Genomic DNA, 22,022 nt, shown 5'->3' with positions numbered 1-22,022 from the left:
TGCTTAAGTTATCAGCAGCAAAGCTCCCTTCTGAATTAAAGATACAAAAACTAGATATCTATATATTGTCCTCATAACATAAGAAACATCAATACATACCAATAAGTTACACGTGTTTATACATAGAGTATATATTTTTGAAAATAACTTTTTAGTTAGTTCATTGAATGGAATAGCAACCGACCCACCATGAAGCTTCTGAGGACTGAAATTTTACCTGGTTTTACCTTTGAGACCAATCGCCTTGACGTTTAAGATTGTACAGAAAAGTCTTAAACAGACGGTTTTCCACAGTTTTTAGACAGAAAGAACGCTTTCTGGAACCCTGAGCCCAAATAAGACCACTTTCCTCATTGAGACTGAAAGTATTTTCCATTACGTGCGAAACGGTTTTAAATCTCAAGACGATGGTTTTAAGACCAGGTGGGACTCTACACTTACACTGCCATTGCCTACCTGAACCGCACGATGCTTTGTCCTGCATTTTCCATGGTTAACCTGCTACCAGACACCTGAAAGGGAACACAAAGAAAAATAGGCTTGAGAGACGCAGAAACACAGAATGACTCACACTTCACACATTTAAAGCAGAAACGTTTAACCCTTTTTAACGCAAAACAAATTACACAACGATAACAATCGTGAAACAAAATCTCTCCGCATGCACCTCCAGCCGCAAGACTTGCAAGCTGAATATCTGCCTGATATTATATTATTTTTTCATTGTTACTATGAAAAAAGTAAACCAATCACAAGGACAAAAAAGTGCCGCTGTTTTGATATTTAACATAAAGCTACAGTAATAAGGAAAGATCAATAACACTTTTGGTTATCCTGAGAAAAATGATCGCAATCATATTCTTGTGTCCTTTTACAATTTAGTTTACACATTGTTTAGCAAGAGTTGCATTACTATTATTGGTAAATTTTAGTTTTGTTTATAGGAAGCAGGGTTATATATATACATTGATCGATACATACATTGACAAAAAGACAATTTGGTGATATTAGTTATTGCTAATTAGCTGTTTTATTAACCTACGTTCCTACTTTTGTTTATTAAATTTTGGAAGGTTTACTTTTTTAACTGACAGTAACTGTGTAATTGAAAAGATTTATAATAACGATTGCATGTGCAGCAAAAATTATAGAGTTATTATTAGTGTTACCTTGTACTTGCAGGGTGTTTAACGTTTAGTCATCCTTTGAGTCCTGCGATATATTCCCTTAATAATCAGCCATCATGTCTGATTGCCTCAAAAGAAATACCATCCCTCTAAACTGCCTTCACCATCCTTGAAACTCAGATTCACATTAGGCACTGAAAATTACAAATAAAGTTTTTAAAAGTTGAGTAAAAGAACAAGCTGTGGGCAATGACACTTGACGATTTCCTTGTAAAAACAACTGCTCGAATCTCAGTAATCCATTAAATGCGCTCTTTTGAGTCAAGACAAGAATGGGATATCCATGTAATGTTCACATGTTGATGGGATATTGAATGTGCAGGAAAACTCAAAGGTCCAACAAGCTAGGCATTTAGACAATCTAGAGTGGGAAGTGATAATCTTACCTCATTAATCTCCATTACATTGTCATGAGAGACATGCTAATACAAACAAGTCAATTAGAGTTTGGTGTTTAGCAAGATCAATCTTATAGGATAGTTTAAAATCCATTTATTGTTCTAAGCATTTTTTTTCAATTAACATATTATACATTAAAGGTTACGAAGCACGAATCACGTAACAGTTTAGCAAATGAACGTTTAAATTATTTAACATCCATAGGGTGTTAATACAGCGTTTATAATCTTACCACAAAATGAAAAGTTCTTAAAACCAACTAAGGGTTCATTTGGGTTTATATTGTAGAAAACAGTTTAGGCATTTCCTGCACAACAGAAGCAGCAGACATTTAATGCTAGAATGAAATAATTCAGAATTTTAGTTCTTTACAAAAGATTTCAGCTTTATTGACAAATTATGGCAAATGTATTTGACAAATTAAAGTCACCTATTTAGATAAGCTTACACATGGAACTTTATGCAATTTTACTACCACATACAGGTTAAAACACTGAACAGATCACTTTAATAAAGTTAGCTACATACATAGCTGATTGATTTCAATTCCATTAAACATCATTTGTTTTTAAAAAATAAATTTACAAACTAAATATTGAACATCTCGAACTGACAAATATTAAAATAAGACAGTTTAAAACAACTTATCTACAGCTTGATTATCACCTATTTCAAAAAAAAAGTCTTTTTCACAGACTTTTACTTCACCCGACCACCCCCCACCCTTGCCCGCACCCTCCCTCTAAACAAACAACACCTTTATCCAATGGGCCTGGAGACTTTAAAGGTTGTAACACGTTCATGCTACTGGAACACACTTCTACACACAGAACAATGAGAAACAAGTAAGAGAAACAGCATCTGATGCATGATCTACTGACAGCCTGGTCGTTCTATAAGTTACTGTCATAAAATAAGTTCGACTTCCCATCAAAGTTTTTTTTTAGGAAATAGAAGAAGTGCACAAAGTGCCTGAGAGAGAAGTTATCCCTACGGTGGAAAATAAATGAACTATTATTTCTCTTGTAGTTGTTTTATGTGGTGACCACAGGAAATTCATGTAGTCATTTTGTGATGAGGTCATGGGACAAGGGCTGCCTTCAATATCTACCATAGGGGTGTTCTCTGTAGGTCCCTCTTGATGACCTCGGTATTGGTGCCTTTAGACTTGCTCGGGGTACACCCCACTCTTCTTGACCTGAAAAGACAGAGTCCATGAGAGACCCGATTGGAAAGGGGATTGGGGTGAGAGGGAGAGAGGAAACCATCAATCGATCACACTCTTTGAAACCGCTCTTATCTATCCAGCTCCCTTTTAACCATCCAAATGCTGAAGAGTCCACTGAGATGATTAAAGGGAGATGGGTAGATACTTGGGATGCAAGGTATTAAGGGATATGGAAAAAAAGGAGAGTCAAAATGGGAATAAAAATTCTTCGATGATCAGCCAGGCTCAATGTACCGAATGGCTCTCTCATGTTCCTGATGAAACTCTCAATACTTTGGTCAATGTACCATACCAGCTGATTGTTATTGTGTATTTTACTAGCTTGTTCTTTATCCAGTGACTTAGAAAAAAAAATGCAAATGTTAAGTATACAAGAAAGAACATTTCAAAATATTAGAGAAGTGCTTGACCTACACTTTGAAAGAGGAGCAAGAACAGTCTCCCCCACTATTAATACTCCCATTGATGAATGGCCACACATTCTGTTGCCTGTGTGCAGATAGTGCACTACAATACAATACTCCTTCAAATTTATATAGTGCCTTTCACGATGAGTGTTGTCCCAAAGCAATTCATACTGAGATGGAGCAGGAGAGGGTAGGGAAGGGGAAATGATAACTGAAAGAATGGTTGAAGAGGTAAATCTTCAAGATAGTATAGTTAACTATGTAGTGCTTAACAGTGACGGAGCCTGACACCGAGCTGGTGGGAGGGAGGAGGTGACCGTAAGCACAGCAAGGATAGGTGAATGGCCACGCAGAGCTGTGTAGTGACTGCGTATTTTGTAGGAAATTGCGGACAGCAGTGTCCCACAAACAGCCATGGAGTGAATGATCAATTTTATCTGGGGGATTGTTGGCCAGGACATACACTGGGAGAAATTCTCTTCTCTTTTCGAATAGCGTAATGGGATCTTCAAAGTGGCCATCTGATCGGGCAAACAGGGACTTGGTTTTATGTCTCATCCAAAAGATGGCAAGTCCAACAATGCAACTTCCCCACCCTACCAGCACTGCATTGGAGTGTCATTCTAGACTATATGGGCTCATAGTCTTGGTGTGGGACTTGGAACATAAACTTTCTGACTCACCAACTGAAACAATCCAATCATTTAATACCGAGATGGATTTAATAGAGTACAACCTTTGAACCTAGAATGGGAATGAATCCCTGGGTTAGATATCTACTGTTTTTTGCATCAAGATGCTGAGGAATTGCAGGTTGTTTTACTGAGCAGCCCATTTCCCCCCACCCCATTACAAGGGACATAAACTGCAGGAGATAAAGCTATTGAGGAGGAAACTAGTTTTGCAGCCTATATTTTTTCCTGGTCTGAGCTCTGCATGGCCATTCACCTATCCTTGCTGTGCTTACGGTCACCTCCTCCCTCCCACCGGCTCGTTGTCAGGTTCCGTCACTGTTAAGCATTCCAAGATACCGCTCAGCCTGAAGGGCGCTATGTTGATTCATGTTGTTGTTGTTCACTGGTTCCCTCTTTCCCTACACTTTCCTGCCTCCCCCTGCTCTACCATCAGCAGCCAAGCTTTCAGCACTATGTCCCTGGTCTCTGGAGCTATGGCCTCAAATCTCTCCACTTTGCACGCTCCTATTGGGTGATGTGACATCTAACAAGTGGTATTCAAGCCAAAAACAAAGATGTTGCAGAGCAGGAAAGAGAAATAGCTATTTGAGCCAAGCTGACTGAGGACTGAAAACCAGCTGAAAGGGATTTAATGACATGTATTGGAGAATTTGATTTCAGCACTGCATGGAGCCTGGTACACCGAATGATAACCAGCCACAGACACGATGTGACCAATAACCCCCTCCGGTGCTGAAAATGCCTATGTTTCGGCAACCTGCTTTTCCCTGTCTCTGTAAATGTTTTGTTTTGCTTTTAGCAGCTGCGGCCAGCACTCCTCCATCCAAATGCTATTTCATAACAGCACAAGGACGTGTGGAGCAAGAAAAGACCCAAAAGTACATTCCTTCCTTGGACCATGTTTGGTCAATTTGATCCAAATAATGTTCAAAGCGGGGAGTGGAGGCGATGGGAAACAACAGCATTTACATTGTGCCTTTCACGCCGGGAGGTATCCCAAGGTGCTGGAAAGTTGACAGTTTGCACCCGAGCTGGGGGCTGGATTCAGGAGGTGATGGGAGGAAAGCGGGATTGCCATACTGTAATACCGATTGCCATGCATGTAAGTGAGATTTTTATTTTTGACGATGGGGCGGGGGTGTCAGAGAGTTGTTGAACACATGTGGAAACCCATCACCGTGCTTTAGAGTGTCCAAGCCAAACTGATTATTCCATGCATCCCACCTAAACATGCAGATTTAGATTCCAAACTTGTGAATTTCTATGTGTAGGCGACATACTTATGGGAATCACAGAACCTTACAGAACAGAAAGAGGCCATTCGGCCCATCATGCCTGTGCCAGCTATTTGAAAGAGTTATCCCACTAGTTTCACTCCACTGCTCTTACCCCATATCCCTACAAATGATTCCTTTTCAAATACATAACCAATTGAATATTCTTTTGAAATCTACTATGGAATCTGCTTCCACCACCCAATGTGGTGAGAATATGGAATTCTCGATTTGGCTTGGATACTCTTAAACACGGAGCCAGGTTTCTATGTACGTCAGAAACCAGGTTGACCAAAAAAAAATTGCATCTACATACATATTCCTACAGACTCAATGTCACAGGGTCTGATGACAGTCATCTTTCTGGCTGAATCACATCTGATCAGACTTATGTTTTACGATGCGTGTTTGAAGAAAATGAGAAGGCTATAATAATTGAAATCTAAGTGGCTTATCAGAAAGAAAACAATGCCCCCGTTGATTCAAAAATCTGCTACCAATTGCGTTGGGAAGAATAAAGCAGAGATATTGCTTTGGAGACCTATATTTTAAATTAAGCTCCATCAATCTGCATCCTTTGTCATACTTAAACAGCTACAATACTTCTATTTCGAAAACATAATAAGCATAGTGGACGGCATGCAGTGCACATGATTGACAGTTCCCATTAAGCTTCACTTGCTTTGCCAGTGTCAAATATTAATCAATGTAATGTTGCCTTTCACACTGTGATGGTAATCAGTCAAGCATCTCCCCACCAAATGAATGTGTCACATTTTGCAATATACACAAGTCATACCCTTGAATATCCTTGATTAAGGATTTTAGGTAATAAGTTTCCCGATGTACCTTTATTTCGAATGTGCCCATTTCCCCGGGCCCTTTAATTAATTTTGCTCTCATGCTTGCAGAGAGACTGTCAGAAGTTGCACGAGAAAGCACTAAACTCATTTGAGGTGTAATTTCCGTAGACATGCGAACCTGACTGCAACAAATTCAATACATTGCAATCAGCGCTGTTGGTAGAGGCACGTGCTGTTTTTGCTGATGACACCATTGTCCAGACGCAGCTCCATAGCAGAGTAAAAGAGCGTTATGTTGGCACCATGCATCACGCAAATTCAGAGGCTGCTTTTTGTTTAATATACAGCACTGAATGCTTGCCTGCTGTTTCGGGACAATATTGACAGTGCTGTCACACTGATGAAGCACAAATTGGCAGCAAAAAGCACTCTCAGCAGGCTCCCTGTCTCGGAGGAGAATGGATTGAGGATGGTTATTAATTACTCTGGAGTATTCTGATCAAATATGAACTGTGTGATTTTTTTCAACCCTTGAATCTGCTGTGAATTTCAAACCGCAGATCCCATAAACACATTCTGTAAAAAACTCATTTGTGACTCGAGGGTGTCAATAGTTTTGGTGGAGCATAAGGAGTAAAAGTGTGGCTTTTCTATTGGAGCAGAGGAGACTGACAGGGGATACCAACAGCATGTTTTAAGATTAAAACAAAATACAGAGAGGGAAAAAAATCTATAGTGGGGAAATCAAACGGACTTAGCCTGAGGTTTGTTATTTATTTTTCAAACAGTGCCATGGGATCTTTAACACCCAGCTGAACAGGCAGACGGGGCCTTAGTTTAATGTCTCATCTGAAGCGCTACCCCGGCATTGTACTGGAGTGTCAGCCTAGACTGTGATCTCCAAGTCCCAATGTTGGGTCTAAAACCAACAGCCTTCTGACTCACTGAGACAGGCTGGCTCAGAATTCACACAAATTCTTTGTTTAAGTGTGTAACCAACATGTCATTTAATCCAACAATCCAATGGTGAGAATATGAAAAGGAATGATTTGTAACGGATCAGCCTGCACTCTTTTAAGTTTCACTGGCTCCCCCCACCTTCCACCCAGCAAATTCAAGATCCTCGTCCTAAACATCAAATGCCCCATCTCACCTCTGTGAGCTCCTGCAACCCAACAAACCTGGCTGGTCTCTCCTTTCAGCAAACACCAGTCTGCTTCATTTCTCCTGCCTGATCGGCCTCACTATCAGTGGGCAGGCTTTCAGCAATTCTGCTCCCACTCTCTGGATCTTCATCCTGGAATCTCTCCGTCTCGTCCGTCTATTACCACCCGTCTTAAGACAATATTTTTGGCCATCTTTCTCTTCCCTTCTTCAGCTCCCCTCCATCTCTAGCTAAGGCTTGCTGTCAGCTATGTGAAGTGCTTTAAGATATCCTTCCAATGTGAAAGGTGATTATTTAAACGCCAATTGTTCTGTTCAAATTGGTCTTGATCTAGAACTTCCTGACCTTGAGGTGAGATTACTAGCAATTTGAGCTGAAATCACTAGCAACTGAGCCACTGTCTATATATACCATAAGTTTCTAAAAACATCATCAAAAATAGTGGGAACAAATTGAGTGTGATTATAATTATTCACAACTGTTCAATTCTTCAGAGTGGTGTTGATAGTTACAAACACTGTTGAGTTAACAAGCGGAATAGACTTTACCGTAAGTGTCGTAGACTTCTTCACTTGCTCCGTGTCCATAGTCGTAATATTCAGGACCACTATAACAAAAGAACAGAGAGAAGGAACCCATTGCTACACTGGCAACATCATAACTGTGTGAAAAACTTAGTGCAAATCTCTGAGATTCCAATTATGTATAGCCGCATACGCATGAAAATGCCTCTACATCTGGAATAGATTGCACACTCTCTCCCCCGAGGAGGAAACCATGCTTACCTAATTCTGGAGAGTATTAGGTGCAGGTTGACAAGAGCCAAGGCTCGGGAACCCAAGACATGCATTGGGAAACTGCTAGATTTCAACCAGCTAGAACTGCACAGCTTGACATTGACAGCCCTGTCTGGCAAGCTTCCCAGGTAAGGAATCTTGCCAGACAGTGCCCTCAATGGCAAGCTATGCTTGTCAAGCTAGGACCACCCTACCCATTCGGGCTTTGACTTGCAGAGTAAACAGGAGGTGAGTGAGAAATCAAAGCCTTACATCCTTCAAATCACTGAGGTTTCATGAGCATTTGTTTTCCACAAGAAAAAATATTTCAGTACAATCGATAGGTAATGAACGCTCCAGCCACCCACAATTGAATCTCTGTTGAAGAATTAAGGGAGAATAAATTGCACCTCTTCCTACTTTGCATAACTGTGGTGAATGCGTTCTTTATGGTAGGAAAATCATTTCATTTTAAAAGACACTTGTATCACACATTTCTTCACTCTTAGTTGAGTAAAATTCCTTTCAGCATTACACTCAGCACTGGGGTAAATATCATTAAAGGCTGATGTGGTCAAAGACAATGAGTATAATGCATTGGGCATGTAATGGACTTTCCAGACCTCTGAATTCTGCTCTTAAACTGGGGACTGGAAGAGCCTGGACATGTGTGCTACTGCCTGTTCCCATGGTAGCACATCTGATATCTCAGTCACCTTTCCTGCTGGGAAAGACAAGGTCTCATGTTTGACATTTTGCCTTACGCAGAAAGACCGACATAGGAATTTGAGATTACGTGACATGACTTTGGCGGAAAAGCAAAACATTGACACGAATACAATGAGTCGCAGTCTCCGACTGTGCTGTAGATCTTTATGGTACTATGGAATCTTATATGGTATAAAAAACATTCATTTGAGTGAAATGTTGTCAAATTCCCTTGAACTGTTCCTATTTACCTCTTAACATGACTGTGTTTTTGGTCCTCTTTGCCTTCCCCTTTTATTCACAAAATCTACCGTCCATTCACTTTGCAATACATTTTGTGAAAGGTTTTGAGACCTCTCAATGACGTGAAAAGGTACTGTATAAAATGCAAGGATTATGAATATATTATTATTTGTGATCTGTAAATACTACGGTGAAATGAAGTATCTGCTCAGTGACCAACATTTCACTGCATTTCTCATGAGCACAACTCTGCATTTGATACAGTAATACAGACTGTCCTGAATCTTGCTGTTCTTAGAGGTACTAGAGCATTACAAGGTGGAGTGTCAAGGCACTTCAGAGGGTTTCAAACCTCAGGTAAGTGCTCAGGGATCCTGACTGCACATTACTCTGTGGGCACCTTCTGCTGGTAACACCATCATGCCAACTTACATTTATCATAATAATAACAAGGATTGTTGCCTCTGATATAGTGCCTTATCATGTCATCAAAATGGTTGCTATGTGCTGTATTTATAGGTGAAAACGGCAAGAAATGTGCACACAGCAAAGTCCCACAAACAGCCATGAAGTGAATGACCAATTTTGTCCAGAGGATTGTCGGCCAGGACGCCGGGAGAAATTCCCTTCTCTTTTCAATTAGCGAACAAGCAAATGGGACACTGGTTTCATGTATCTTCTGAAGGACAGCACCACCTCCAACAATGAAACACACACCCAGCACTAGATTGGAGTGTCAGTCTAGTCTATATGAGTTCAAAGTCACGATGTGGGGCATGAACCCACATCTTTCTGACTCAGAGGCAAGAGTGCTATCAACCGAGCCGGGCTGTCACCTAATAGAATGAAAAAGATCCAATAAAGTGGCGACACAGGCTCAATGAGTTGAATGGCCTCTTCCTGTTTTAAATTTCGAAATGATAAGAAGCACAAATAAATGATAGCAGCTAAGGTTGCAATATTGTTTCAGGAAACAGCAAATTTAAATCAACCAATAAAAATACTGTGTAAATGACAACATTTATACCATGTTTTATTGGTTACTCTATTGATTTAGTACTGCCAGCAGATTTAATAGGTTTAGGTTTATTAAGATAAAATTTCTTTCAGTCTCTGAATCAAGGCAACGAGAAACTTTGAGTTAGAAATGTACAGCGCTGAAGGCGGCCATTTAGCCCAGCAGTCTTCCCAGCAGGAAGCTGGCCAAAGGCACGGTTGAAGAGGAAGGATCTTCAGAAGGGACTTGAAAGAGGCAAGAAAGGGGGGATTGCAGGATAGGGTTCCTGAGTGTGGGGGCAGAGATGCTGAATGCCCGGCCACCAATGGTGGGGTGGGAAATGCGGGGAACCTGAAGCAGGCTGGACTCTGCCGAGCGGAGGGAGCGGACAGGCTGATATGGGATTATGAGGTCGGAGAGGTAGGAGGAAGCAAGACTGTGGAGCACTTTGAAAGTAAGAACTAGCGTTTTGTACTCGATTCTCTGGAGGAATGGGGAGCCAATCAAGCCAGGCAAGAATGGCGGTGATAGGTTCCCGGAGCCTGGTGTGGGAGAAGGATAGCTGAAGGTCAGAAAGAAGGTTTTGGATTGGCTCGGTGAGGTGAAAAGTGCAGCCATGAATGATGATAGTGTCAGCGGCTGAGGTGAGGAGGCGCTGCCGGGACCCAAGCAGGAGGGCTTCTGTCTTGCCAACATTGAGTTGGAGCAAGGTGTTCATTGAACCCCACTGCCCTGCCCTATCCCCACACCCTTTCAAGCCTCTATCCTTCACATACCTGTCTGCTTCCCTATTGAAACCCACAATGTTTCTGCTTACCACCTTTCTTGGCAGGGCATTCCAGGCAGATGGAGGGTTTGGAACCCTCCATCCATGATATTGCTGAGTGAAGATTGTTATCTTAAAGGGAGGGTGGGTCGGTAATCCGAGGACACTGATTTAAAATAGTTGTTAAAAGAAACAGAGGGGAGGTGAGGAGAATTTTTTTCACACAGCGAGTTGTTCGGATCTGGAATAAGTTGCCTGAAAGGGTGGTGGAAGCTGATTTGACAACTTTTAAGAGAGAAATAGATAATTATTTGGGGAGGACACGTTTTGCAGGGCTATGGGGTGAGAGCGGGGGAGTGGGATTGATTTGGATAGATCTTTTCAAAGAGCCGGCACAGATACAATGGGCCGAATGGCTTCCTTCTTTGCTGTTTAATTCTATGATTCTTGCACTTATAGAGCGCTTAACAGTGGCGAAGCCCGACTCCGAGCCCGGGGGGAGGGGGAGGTGACCGTAAGCACGGTCGATGAGGAAAGTCTTCAGGCAGGACTTGGAGAGGGGACAAGGCAGAGGGAATGAGGGAGAGTGTTCCAGAGTTTTGGGGCATAGTGGCTGAAAGCGCGACCTCCGATGGTGGGGTAGAAGGTGCGAGGGACGACCAGGAGGCTGGTGCCAGTCGACGTCTCAAAACGCTTCAGAGAATATACTGTAACGTGAATTGACTGTATATTTTGTCGGTAAAGCACGACAGCCAATTGCGCACAGCAGTGACCCACAAACAGTCATGGATTAAATGACCAAATTATGATTGATTGATTGATTGATTGATTGATTGATTGATTGATTGATTGATTGATTGGTCTGTCTGTCTGTCTGCCTGCCTGCCTGCCTGCCTGCCTGCCTGTCTGTCTGTCTATTATTATTTATTTTTTTGGAGGGATTACTACCCCCCGGAAAAACGATCTGACAATTGATTGACAACTGGGTTTCTACATACTACTAGATAAACAGAAGCATCTGGAGTAAGGAAACTTGCCCAACGTTTCGCCCTGCCCAGGAATCAAACTCAGGTCCTCTCGCTTGCGAGGTGAGTTCTCTAACAACTAAGCTACAGGACTCCACTAAGCTATAGGACTAAGTATATCCCTCCAGGGAGAGAGTGCATACTTGTAAGCAGACAAATGGAAATCAAACACACGTGGTTTAGTTTGGAAATGGGTTTCTGGGTATGTCCAGGTGACTAAAACCAGTCATTATTTAGGCTTGTGATGCCTGTGGGATGTAATAAGGTACTAACAAGGTCTTCTAAATGAGGCATATTCAGCAATTTGAGTTTTAAAAACAATTTTTTCTGCCCAAAATGCTAACATTGCATTAATGTATTGTGCTAAATTTTCTCTCGCTCCCTTCCTTTCTCTCTCTTCTCTTCCTCTCATAAAATCTCTTGAGAAACAAGAAAAAAAAGGAAACAGGTTTAAAAAATAATCCCTCACTAAAATCCGGTCAAACGTTTCCGCAAACTATCTGGATGAACCTAGCTGGGCTTCCTTGAAATAATCTTTACTACTTGAATGGCCCAGCAGTGGTGAAGCTGATCCTATTTTATCTGCAGAAACTCGACCCCTGGATGAGTTTAATTGAGGTACTAAAACCTTGCGATTTGGTAGAGACAACTTATCACGCGTATCTCTGTATCCTGGATAATCCCCACGATCTTCTTGCAGAGAAAGGCTGCCTGTGGCTCAGAAAATAGGGCCAGCAGGGAATATCCTAATTTATTATTACCCAAACAGAGGCAACTGACATTCCGGAGGACATTGTAGGGGATACATCTCATATTGTTCCTCAGAGTTCTCCTTGTCCTATTGCTGTTGAGGAAAACAATCAGAAGAAATGCAGCAAAATTGAAACAGGGACAGCTTTACTTTGAGCTCAGTATTAAGGGAGAATGAGTGGCGAAATGCTGGGAAGGGAGATAATAGGGGAAGGAGATAATACATCATGTCGGGGGGATGTCTCAAAGCTCTTGATATTGCTGGCTGGGCAACCGAGCTGTGGGTTGGGTGGCGAAAGGGGTGGGGAGGGGAAAATGACCGAAAGCAAAGTCAAAGAAGTACGTCTTGAAGCAGACCTTGATGAGGGGTGAGAGGGAGCAGATTGAAGGGACCATGAGGATGGAGGTCCAGAGAACGGGATAGCTAAGAGCTCACCCACTGACGGTAGGGTGACGGGGAACATGAAGCAGGTCCGTGTTCGCTGAGCGAAGGGAGTGAGGAAGAGAGGAAACAATTTCACAACCTTGGAAGGTCCATGTGAGGCTAATGAGAAGTAGTGATTTGAGCTAAAGGGCTCTATTTTTGCAGTATTTCTAAACAAATTTCTTAATTAAGAAATCTAAAAGTCTGCAATGCCGACTTAATGATGGTAATAATCCTTGCATATGATATTTCACATCGGGAGCATGACAACAACAACAAATTACATTTATATTGGACCCTTCAAACGGGGTAACTTCCTGGAGCACTTGTCTAGTCGGGAACACCCTCAAGGCACTGGGAAGTCCTCCCGATATCTTAAGGGAGTCCTCCCTAGGACTACTCAATAGCTTCACAGGATTTACTGCAAAGTGTAGTGACTATGCATTTTATAGACCAAATCGGCAGTCAATTTGCTCAAGGCAATGTCCCATTTGATCTGATCTCTGGTCGCTCTGAATAACAACATGAACTGAGTAAGGTGAGGTGCTCTTGCATACATTGTAGAAGGCAACAGCAAGCACTTGGGAAAACTCGGTCCTATCCCAATACTCCTAGGTGGAAAATTGTGTCTGTGCGGGCGGCAGGCGGGAGGCAAGGACTTAAGAAAGATGGGAGAGAGAGAATATTTGTACGACAGAAGCTAAGATATTATTTTTGGACCAACTAAGTTGAAAGTATAAAGCTTTCACGAAACCCAATGAGCCCCTTCATCAATGAAGTTCATATCCTCAAAACTGATCCCTGGCCATTTTAATGCTGCCTGAACATCTGCTTTGAGCAACGATAGAAATCTCTTTACAGTTCAGTTATTTAACTCACAGTTCAGTACCAATGCAATCAAGGGGATTTTATGCATGCTGGAAAAACCCTGTCTACAAAAAAAAAGGCTTAAGACGACCAGGAAAGCACTGTATATATAAAAAAAGCAACATTTTCCATCCATTTGCAAGGTTACTTGTTCAGCTTATAAAACTGTTAAATCTGAAAGCATATAACATTTCCATTACCACATCTGGGCCACTGCGTATTGAAAAGAAAATCTATTAATAAGTTTGTATTTTTTACAGTCTCCTTACATGAAATAAATAGAGGGACTGAAGTATATTCAAATAAACTGAGTAGCACTACAACAATAACAGCCTCTTGACTTGTAAATTCACGCCACGGCTCTTAACGTTACCCAAAGGGAATCAAGTGTCTGCATAGCTGAATAATGGCAGACTTTCAACCTTACTTTAATGTACCCATGATCTTTCAACATGTCAAATATAATAGAAGACAACACTAAACCTTCAAATAATGTTTCCCCTTAAATTGCTGCACTCAAGCTATTTGATCAGAAGTTCAGACATAACAGAAATAAGGAACACACAATTCAACATACATTATATATAGTGTAACAGGTTAATATTGTTGAACCCCACTGTTTGTTTTAGGTCAATAAAATTTAACGAATATGGCATTGTTCCAACTACAGCGCTGTTAAAACTGTAATGCAGTACCGACTGTTTTTAACTGTAAAAACAGTCGGTACTGCATTACAGTTTTAACTCCTGGAGGTCTTGAAACATGTTTTAACATTCAAAAGACTTGCATGCTTTCTGGCACGATCCAGCACGATAAACTTCCAATCAGCGGTGTTGTTAAATACAACACCGACAACAACAAATTGGATTTGTGTAGTGCCTTTCATGTCGGGAGGACATCCCAAGGTGCTGGACAGGCAGGGATTTAGACACGAGGTGAGTGGGGGTGGGGTACAGTGGTTGAGATCAGGAGGAGTGGAGGGCAAGGAACGTAGGGGTAGGAGGGTGACCGAAGGTATAGTCTAAGAGGAGGATCTTGAGACAGGCCTTGAAAGATGCAAGGGAGAGAGCGAGGCGAAGGGACTGTCGGATGGAATTCCAAAGGGTGGGAGCAGAGAGGCTGAAGGCTGAAATAAAGCGTTGATAATATCAACATTTAGAGGCCAGATTTTAACAGGTTAATAAAGTTGAACCCCATTGTTTGTTTTACATCAATAAAATTTAACAAAAGCGCGAGATCATATGGGCTGATACAAACTTATTAATAGATTTTCTTTTCAATATGCAGTGGCCCAGATGTGGTAATGGAAATGTTATATGCTTTCAGATCTAACAGTTTTATAAGCTGAAAAACAGTTTGTAGGAGCACTTCAAATGAGCAGTATGCATTTGAAGCACCCACACAGTGAAGTACGCAATGCTCCACAATATAAGTACGTTGAGGCCCCTGTTATTCACTTTATGGCTGGACGCCTCTGGATATCCTAAGATAAGAAAAGAGGTTCTGATGAAGAAGGACCTTCGGCCCATATAATCTCATTGTTTCAGGATACCCATTCTACCATCCTCCCACTCTACCTGCTTCTTAAATGGGTACAGCATGGATAAGGGTCTTGGGGGCTTGAGGGAGAGGTAGTGGCGGAGGAAGACAATGTTGCGGAGATGGGGGAAAACTGAATGTGTCAAGGCAGAGATATGGGGGTTAAAGGACAGTTGAGAGTTGCTTCAAGATTCCGTATTGGTTCAGTGAAGTGAAGAGTGATGCTGTCAATGCCTGAGGTGAAAAGGCGTTGACGGAAGCCAAGCATGGGAGCCTCTGTCTTGTTGACATTCAATTGGAGAAAATTGACTCTCATCCAGCACTTGATGTCTGTCAGGCAATCGGTCAGGACCCAAGTAGTCTTGGAACTCAGGGTGGAGGCAGAGAGATAGAGTTGGGCATCATCTACATACATGTGGAAGTTAATCTCCTGCTTGAGAATGATATCACAAAGCGGGAGCATGTAAATGTTAAAGAGGAGAGGACTGAAGATAGAGCCCTGAGGAACTCCACCAGGGACTGTGCTAGTACGGGAGGAGTAGGTGTTGGCTGACACAAAGTTGAGACGCTGGGAAAGGTAAGAAGTAAACCAGGTAAGGACAGGACCGTGAAGGTGGAGAAAAATAGAATGATCAACATTGTCGAAGACAGCAGAGAAATCAAGTAAGTTAAGGAGGCAGAGAGTGCGTTGGTCACAGAAGGAGAGAATATCATCTGTAATTTTGACAAGGGCAGTCTCTGTACCATGATCAGAGTGAAATCCAGATTAGAGGGATTCATGCAGGGAGAGGAAAGAGCAAAGCTGGGAGGCAACAAAACACAACCAAACTGCATCCACTCTCTTTCCTTTCAATTCCTAATTGGCAATTACAGATACAAATTAATACAAGGGAAAGTTCCTGGCTCCACTGGCTCCCCATTCCCCAGAGAATAGAGTTCGAAAGGAGTCCTGTAGTTCAGTGGTTAGAGCACTTGCCTGGCAAGCGAGAGACCTGGGTTTGATTCCCAGCAGGACGAAACCTTGGGCAAGTTTCCTTACTCCACACGCCCAATAATAATGCCTCAAGAAAAAAAACAATAATAAATTGGTTACTTCAATCCACGACTGTTTGTGGGACACTGCTGTGTGCAATTGGCTGCCGCATTTTGCCCACAAATATACAGTCAATTCACTTTACAGTATATTCTGTGAAGCGCTTTGAGACGTCTAGAAAACGTGAAAAGCTCTATATCAAATGCAAGGATTATTATTATTGCTTTTATTAAAATCCTCATCCTCGCCTTCAAGGCCCTCCTGCTAACCCCTTATCAACCTGTCCGCGCTCTCCACTCAGCAGGCTCCGTCCTGCTCCCTGTCCCTTGCACCGGCCAGCCCCACCATGGGTAGTCGGGCCTTCAGCCTCTCTGCCCACACTCTTTGGAACTCCATCCCACATTCCCTTTGCCTCGCTCCCTCCCTTGCCTCCTTCAAGGCATGTCTCAAGACCCTCCTCTTTGACTATGCCTTCGGCCACCCTCTTACCCTCCTGCCCGCCACCCTCCTTTATCCCCAATCCCCCCACCCCCGCTTGGGTCCAAATCCTTGACTGTCCAGCACCTTGGCACATCCTCCCGACGTGAAAGGTGCTACACAAATGTAATCTAATATTATATTGCGTGAAGCGGTCACTAAGGATACGTTTTGTTTTTACTAGTTCCAATTTTCTTTGAGGCAATGCACCAGCAAAAATCCTCTCTACCTCACAGGGCAGGATGGTCTAGACTGCTGAATCTTTACACATTCTGTTAGCAGCACTCCGAGAGTGGATCAAGCGGGACAATTTGAATAATGTAATGGACTTTGTTCCCCTTCAACCCCTCCTCCCCCTGCTCCCTGCTGCTATGTGGCACTCCGCGAGGGATAGATGAGAGCTGCAAAGAAGTCACCCATCGAAAGCTTGTGGGTCTGTCTGACTGACTGGCAGGCAGCGACAGGCCTGAGACAAGCACACAAGAATGTTTGGTTGGCAGTCATGCACTCAGCATCCATTAGACCCATTGCCACTGGTAGATTTGCCTGTGGAAAAAGTACTGAAAATATTTTCGCCAGTTAAAAACTAATAAGAACATAAGAATTGCTCGTTGAAAGAAGACCAAGATCCATCCAGTTCGCTTTCCACCATCCTGGCAGTTGCTTGCATATGTCATGTCCTAAACTATATACTGTACCCCAAGATATTAATTCCTGTTATAATAATAGTAATCCTTACATTTGATGTAGAACCTTATCACGCAGTTAGGGTGTTTCAAACCGCTTCACAGAATACACTGTAAAGTGAATTGACTATATTTTATGGGCCAAACACAGCAGTCAATTGCGCACAGCAGTGTCCCACAAACAGTTGTGGATTGAGTGACCAAATTATAAGATAAATGTCTTCTCCATTATTCTCTTGCAAGCATTTCCTACATTTCTTGCATTGAGTGACTAAAGAACCTGGTTGCATAAAAGTGCTTCATTTAATATTTACTTTGTTTAACTAAAGTTGCCCAGCTATACAAATGGTCAGTACATATCCCTCCTGAATAAAAATATACTGTAACTCTATAGAACACCTGTGACAGGTGACTTACACACAGGTGTCAACCACTTGGGAAAATAGTTGAATCTGCAACACAGCGGATAACCATTTAACCCATTCTAATAGCGTAAAAGAGTTTGCTCCTACAATGAAGCCATCGAATCCCAATTCTCTGCTTTTTCTGCGTTCTCCTGTAAACCAGGAAATATTTTGTCTCGGGAAGCTGCCAGCACTTTCGCACAAATTAGTTTTCCAGAAGTAACATGCTGTCCTCGGGAGTCAGCCAGGAATTGTCCAGGTAAATATTCATTCCCTCTCCTCCTAAATAGGCAATAGGGCTTTATGGTTTGTCTCTGTTGTCTCATCTCCTCCAGGAGACGATTAACTGGCCAGGACTAGGAGAGATGTGTAGGTGAATATTGTAAGGAAGGTTGGGTAGGGAGTTTCACTTTATTTTGATCGGCCGGGTGTCTGACATATATGGAAACCCATCACCATGCTTAAGAGAGTCCAAAATTGAAACCAAACTGCGAATTTCATGCATTCCACCTACAAATGGAAATTCCCATGACTGGAATGGAATGTGCACTCTCTCATCGGAGGGACACATCCTGCTTAGTTAATTCGAGACAGTATTAGGCATAGGTTGGCAAGAGCTAAGCCTTGGGGAACCTCAGAGTGTGTGTTGAAGTACTGTTGGAATTTAACTAGCTAAACTGCTAAGCTTGCCATTAAAATACTATCCGGGAAGTTTCACACTTCTAGTCCAGCTTGGACCACCCTAACCATAGGTGCTTTGGCTCGCAGGGTTAACTGGAGCTGAATGTGAAAAATCTCTGCCCCCAGTGACCCCGTTTTCTTCTGAGAGAAAACATGATGGGTCTCTAGACTTTTTGCGCCTCCTTCCAATATATCTATGCAACAATGCATCTTTGCAATTTTGTAAATGTGTAGTACCTACACATTTATGTAATCTGTAGCATTAGTTGCATTAAGTTAATGCATTACTTACCTCTCCACTTGAGTTGCATAACTGTTGTCATAAGCATCGTAGCTTTGATCATCATACTCCCCTCCATAGCCGTCATCATAGCCCTGAAGAGACACAATTTTGCACATTCTGATGAAATTATGTCCATTAGAATGTAGATTAAATGAATGATTATTTCTAACAGTGCTCAAATAAGGAAAGGGCAGCACCAGAATTATCCTGATACACGACTTAGCAATAAGCCGACAGAGGAGAGCAGTCTGCTTAATATTACAACAGCATGATTGAATGGTGTTAGAGGATTGATTGGGGTGTGAGGTCCTGTGTAAGTGTCTGGCCTAGCCTAGCTCCACCATCACCATAATTAATATCAAGCACCTTCATCACAATCTTGCCCATCACAAATCACATAAAAATGAATGATATTAGTTTCTTTGGGCGACGATGATTCTTCATTTCATTTTTTGGGAATAATTCTTCCTCCGATAACATTGCATTTTTTTTCGTGAAGCCCGTTCTTTGGGTTCCTGCCTATTGCAGTGGAACTTTGATTGCAGTGGTCAGCCTCCTATCCCTACCCTCCCTGGCCTCCACTCCTAATTGGAATTGAGATACGGATCAGCCATGATCTTTAAAGAATGGTGGAACAGCTTTGAGGGGCTGAATCCTATGCTCCTGTATTCCTCCTGATCCTAACCCCCATCTTGAGTCCAAATCCCTGACTGTCCAGTGACTGTCCATCCTCCTGATGTGAAAGGTGCTGTACAAATGCAATTTGTTGTTATTTTTGTTATTGATTCTCTAGGATAACCAAAAGTAGTCATGGTTAAAATGCCAGGGAGCAAGGTTGGTGCCAAATAGAACCACAAGTTGGAACAAGATAGATTCTTCCCATTGATCTCATCCTTCCAGAATATCCACCCTACTGGCCTTCCATTGCAGGGTCAAATTGTTTCTTATACGGGTCCCAACATATTGCCTTCAACCATCTTTCCTCATCAAATTGTTAATTGTATTTTTAGTTGTTAATTACAGCCTTGTAGGTGTCTGTCATAAAATTGCCCTTCAGAAACCTGAACCTATGACCACTTGTTTTATTGCCTTTGAACTATAGAACTGCAGAAATGTACAGAAATATTAGGACTTTCAACTCATCAGTCTAAGCTGGCACTCCAGTGCAGTGCTGGAGGTGTGCTGCACTGTTGGAAGTGCCATTCTTTAGATGAGACATTAAACCTAGACCCTGGTCTGCCTTTCCAGCGAATGTGAAAGATCCTTTGCCACTATTTGAACAGAGAAGAAAGTTTCTCCCAGTGCCCTCGCCAACAATCCTCCAAATAACATTGGTCATTCACTCCATGGCTGTTTGTGGGACACATTGCTGTGCGCAAATCGGCTACCGCGTTCACCCACAAAAACACAGTCACTCCACCATACAGCAAATACTGTGAATAACTTTGAGATGTCCTCCTGAATGTGAAAGGCTCTATGTCAAAAAGAACAAACTAGTATTATATTCGAGTATAATATTGTTCCGTTAGAAATGTGTTGACCGTTAAGAACTGAACTCAAAGGGTAGAGAACAATTTTTTAAAATATGTAGCAGAATTTCTGTTCCAGCTCTTACCCCTCTTGCACTTTGTGGAGCCATCTTCCTCGTTTACTTGACCCAAAGGGTGCATGTGTAGTTATGTCTTATCACTATATGCGTACTTTGCTACTTTTAACTCACCTCTTACTATTTATTTTTATATACAGATCCCAGGAGGTGATGAGGATTTATTTTGTCACAACAGTGCCATTTGTCGACAGTTTTAAAGATGTAGCCATAGCTTTTAATAATAATAATCCTTGCATTTGATATAGCGGAGTCCTGTAGCTAAATGGTTAGAGCACTAGAGTGGTTAGAGAAACAAGGATTCGTTTGCCAGGCAGAACAAAACTTTAGGCAGAGTTTCCTTACTCTACACGCCTCTGTTTAGCTAGTAGTAAGTAGGAACCCAGTTGTTAGTCGATTGGTGGATCGCTTTTCTGGGTGTAATAATAATTCCTTAAAAAAAATAATAATATGGTCACTCAATCCACGACCTTTTGTGGGACACTGCTGTGCGCAATTGACTGCTGCGTTTCGCCCACAAAGAAATATACAGTGAATTCACTTTACAGTATACTCTGTGAAATGCTTTGAGATGTCTTGAAGACGTGATAATGCTCTATATCAAATACAAGGAATATTCTTATTCTTAAAGAGCCTTATCGCGTCATCAAGATGTCTCAAAGTGCTTCACAGGATATATTGTAAAGTGGATTGACTTTATATTTTTTGGGGAAAAAATATATTTCAAAATCTATATAGTTAATTCACATTACAGTATATTTTGTGAAGTGCTTTGAGACGTCTTGAATATTTTTATCAGCCAATTGCGCACATCAATGTTCCACAAACAACCATGGAGTGAGCGACCAAGTTTTATTTAGGGGGGATTGTTGGCCAGGAAACCGGGAGAAACCCCCTTCTCTTTTCGAACAGTGGCAGGGGATCTTCAACATTCACCTGAATAGGCAGACGACACCTCAGTTTAATGTGTTTTATTATGCAAATGACATTTGATTCATCCACTGAAGTGCAAAATGCAAACAAAGTAGTTAGGATATGGATTGCACTGTTGTGAGTGTGGTTGAGGCAGAATAATCTTTGAAAAGGGTACAAGATTAATATCTTAAATAAAAAGAGTAAACTACAGGAGTATGGGGAAAGGGCAGGTAAAGGAGTCATCACAGACATGATGGGCTGAATAGTCTTCTTCTGGTGCTGTAAATATCTATGGTTCTAAACAGGCTCGCAATAGTTTCCACTTACAATCCCTTCAGAAACCAGAAGTCTGTGAAGCTGACACTGCAATGAAATATTTAAGGAAAATTGATGAAATTGCACCGAGAATGTATGTGGTTTGTCTTTGAAAAAATCCACCAAAACCAAGTTTTGAACATAAATAGGCTGCTTCCATTCGTTGGTGAATCTATAAACAAAGGTATATAAATATAAGATAGACACTGGCAGATCTAAAAGAGAGGAGCATCTTTACACAGAGTGGTGGGAATGTGGAGCTCACTGCTGGAAGCCTTGCTCAAGCAGAAAGCAACAAAGCATTTCATGAGGAAACTCTATGCATTCATAAGGGAGAAGGGAATAGAAATAAATGGCAGAGGGGATTAG

At 41.8% G+C, this 22,022-nt stretch overlaps 1 protein-coding gene and 1 non-coding gene across 2 annotated transcripts in view; one reads left to right on the top strand and one right to left on the bottom strand.

Annotated features, from left to right (window-relative positions):
• Positions 1 to 1,944: 1,944 nt before the first annotated feature.
• The window catches only part of LOC103179019 (KH domain containing, RNA binding, signal transduction associated 2), a 99,840-nt gene continuing 79,762 nt past the window's right edge, over positions 1,945 to 22,022 (bottom strand). The window contains exons 5-7 of the mRNA XM_042332753.1: positions 18,827 to 18,909; positions 7,707 to 7,765; positions 1,945 to 2,784 (exon numbers count right to left, since the gene is read on the bottom strand). Coding sequence (XP_042188687.1) covers positions 2,687 to 2,784; positions 7,707 to 7,765; positions 18,827 to 18,909 — 240 coding nt within the window. The 3' untranslated portion in view covers positions 1,945 to 2,686. The remainder of the gene's footprint in view (positions 2,785 to 7,706; positions 7,766 to 18,826; positions 18,910 to 22,022) is intronic.
• trnaa-ggc lies at positions 16,199 to 16,270 on the top strand. Its single transcript has one exon. It is a non-coding gene; the product is annotated as a tRNA-Ala (tRNA).

Source organism: Callorhinchus milii, unplaced genomic scaffold, assembly GCF_018977255.1.
Source record: "Callorhinchus milii isolate IMCB2004 unplaced genomic scaffold, IMCB_Cmil_1.0 Scaffold3, whole genome shotgun sequence".
Classification (NCBI taxonomy): domain Eukaryota; kingdom Metazoa; phylum Chordata; class Chondrichthyes; order Chimaeriformes; family Callorhinchidae; genus Callorhinchus; species Callorhinchus milii.
This window is presented reverse-complemented; position numbering and strand designations above follow the sequence as displayed.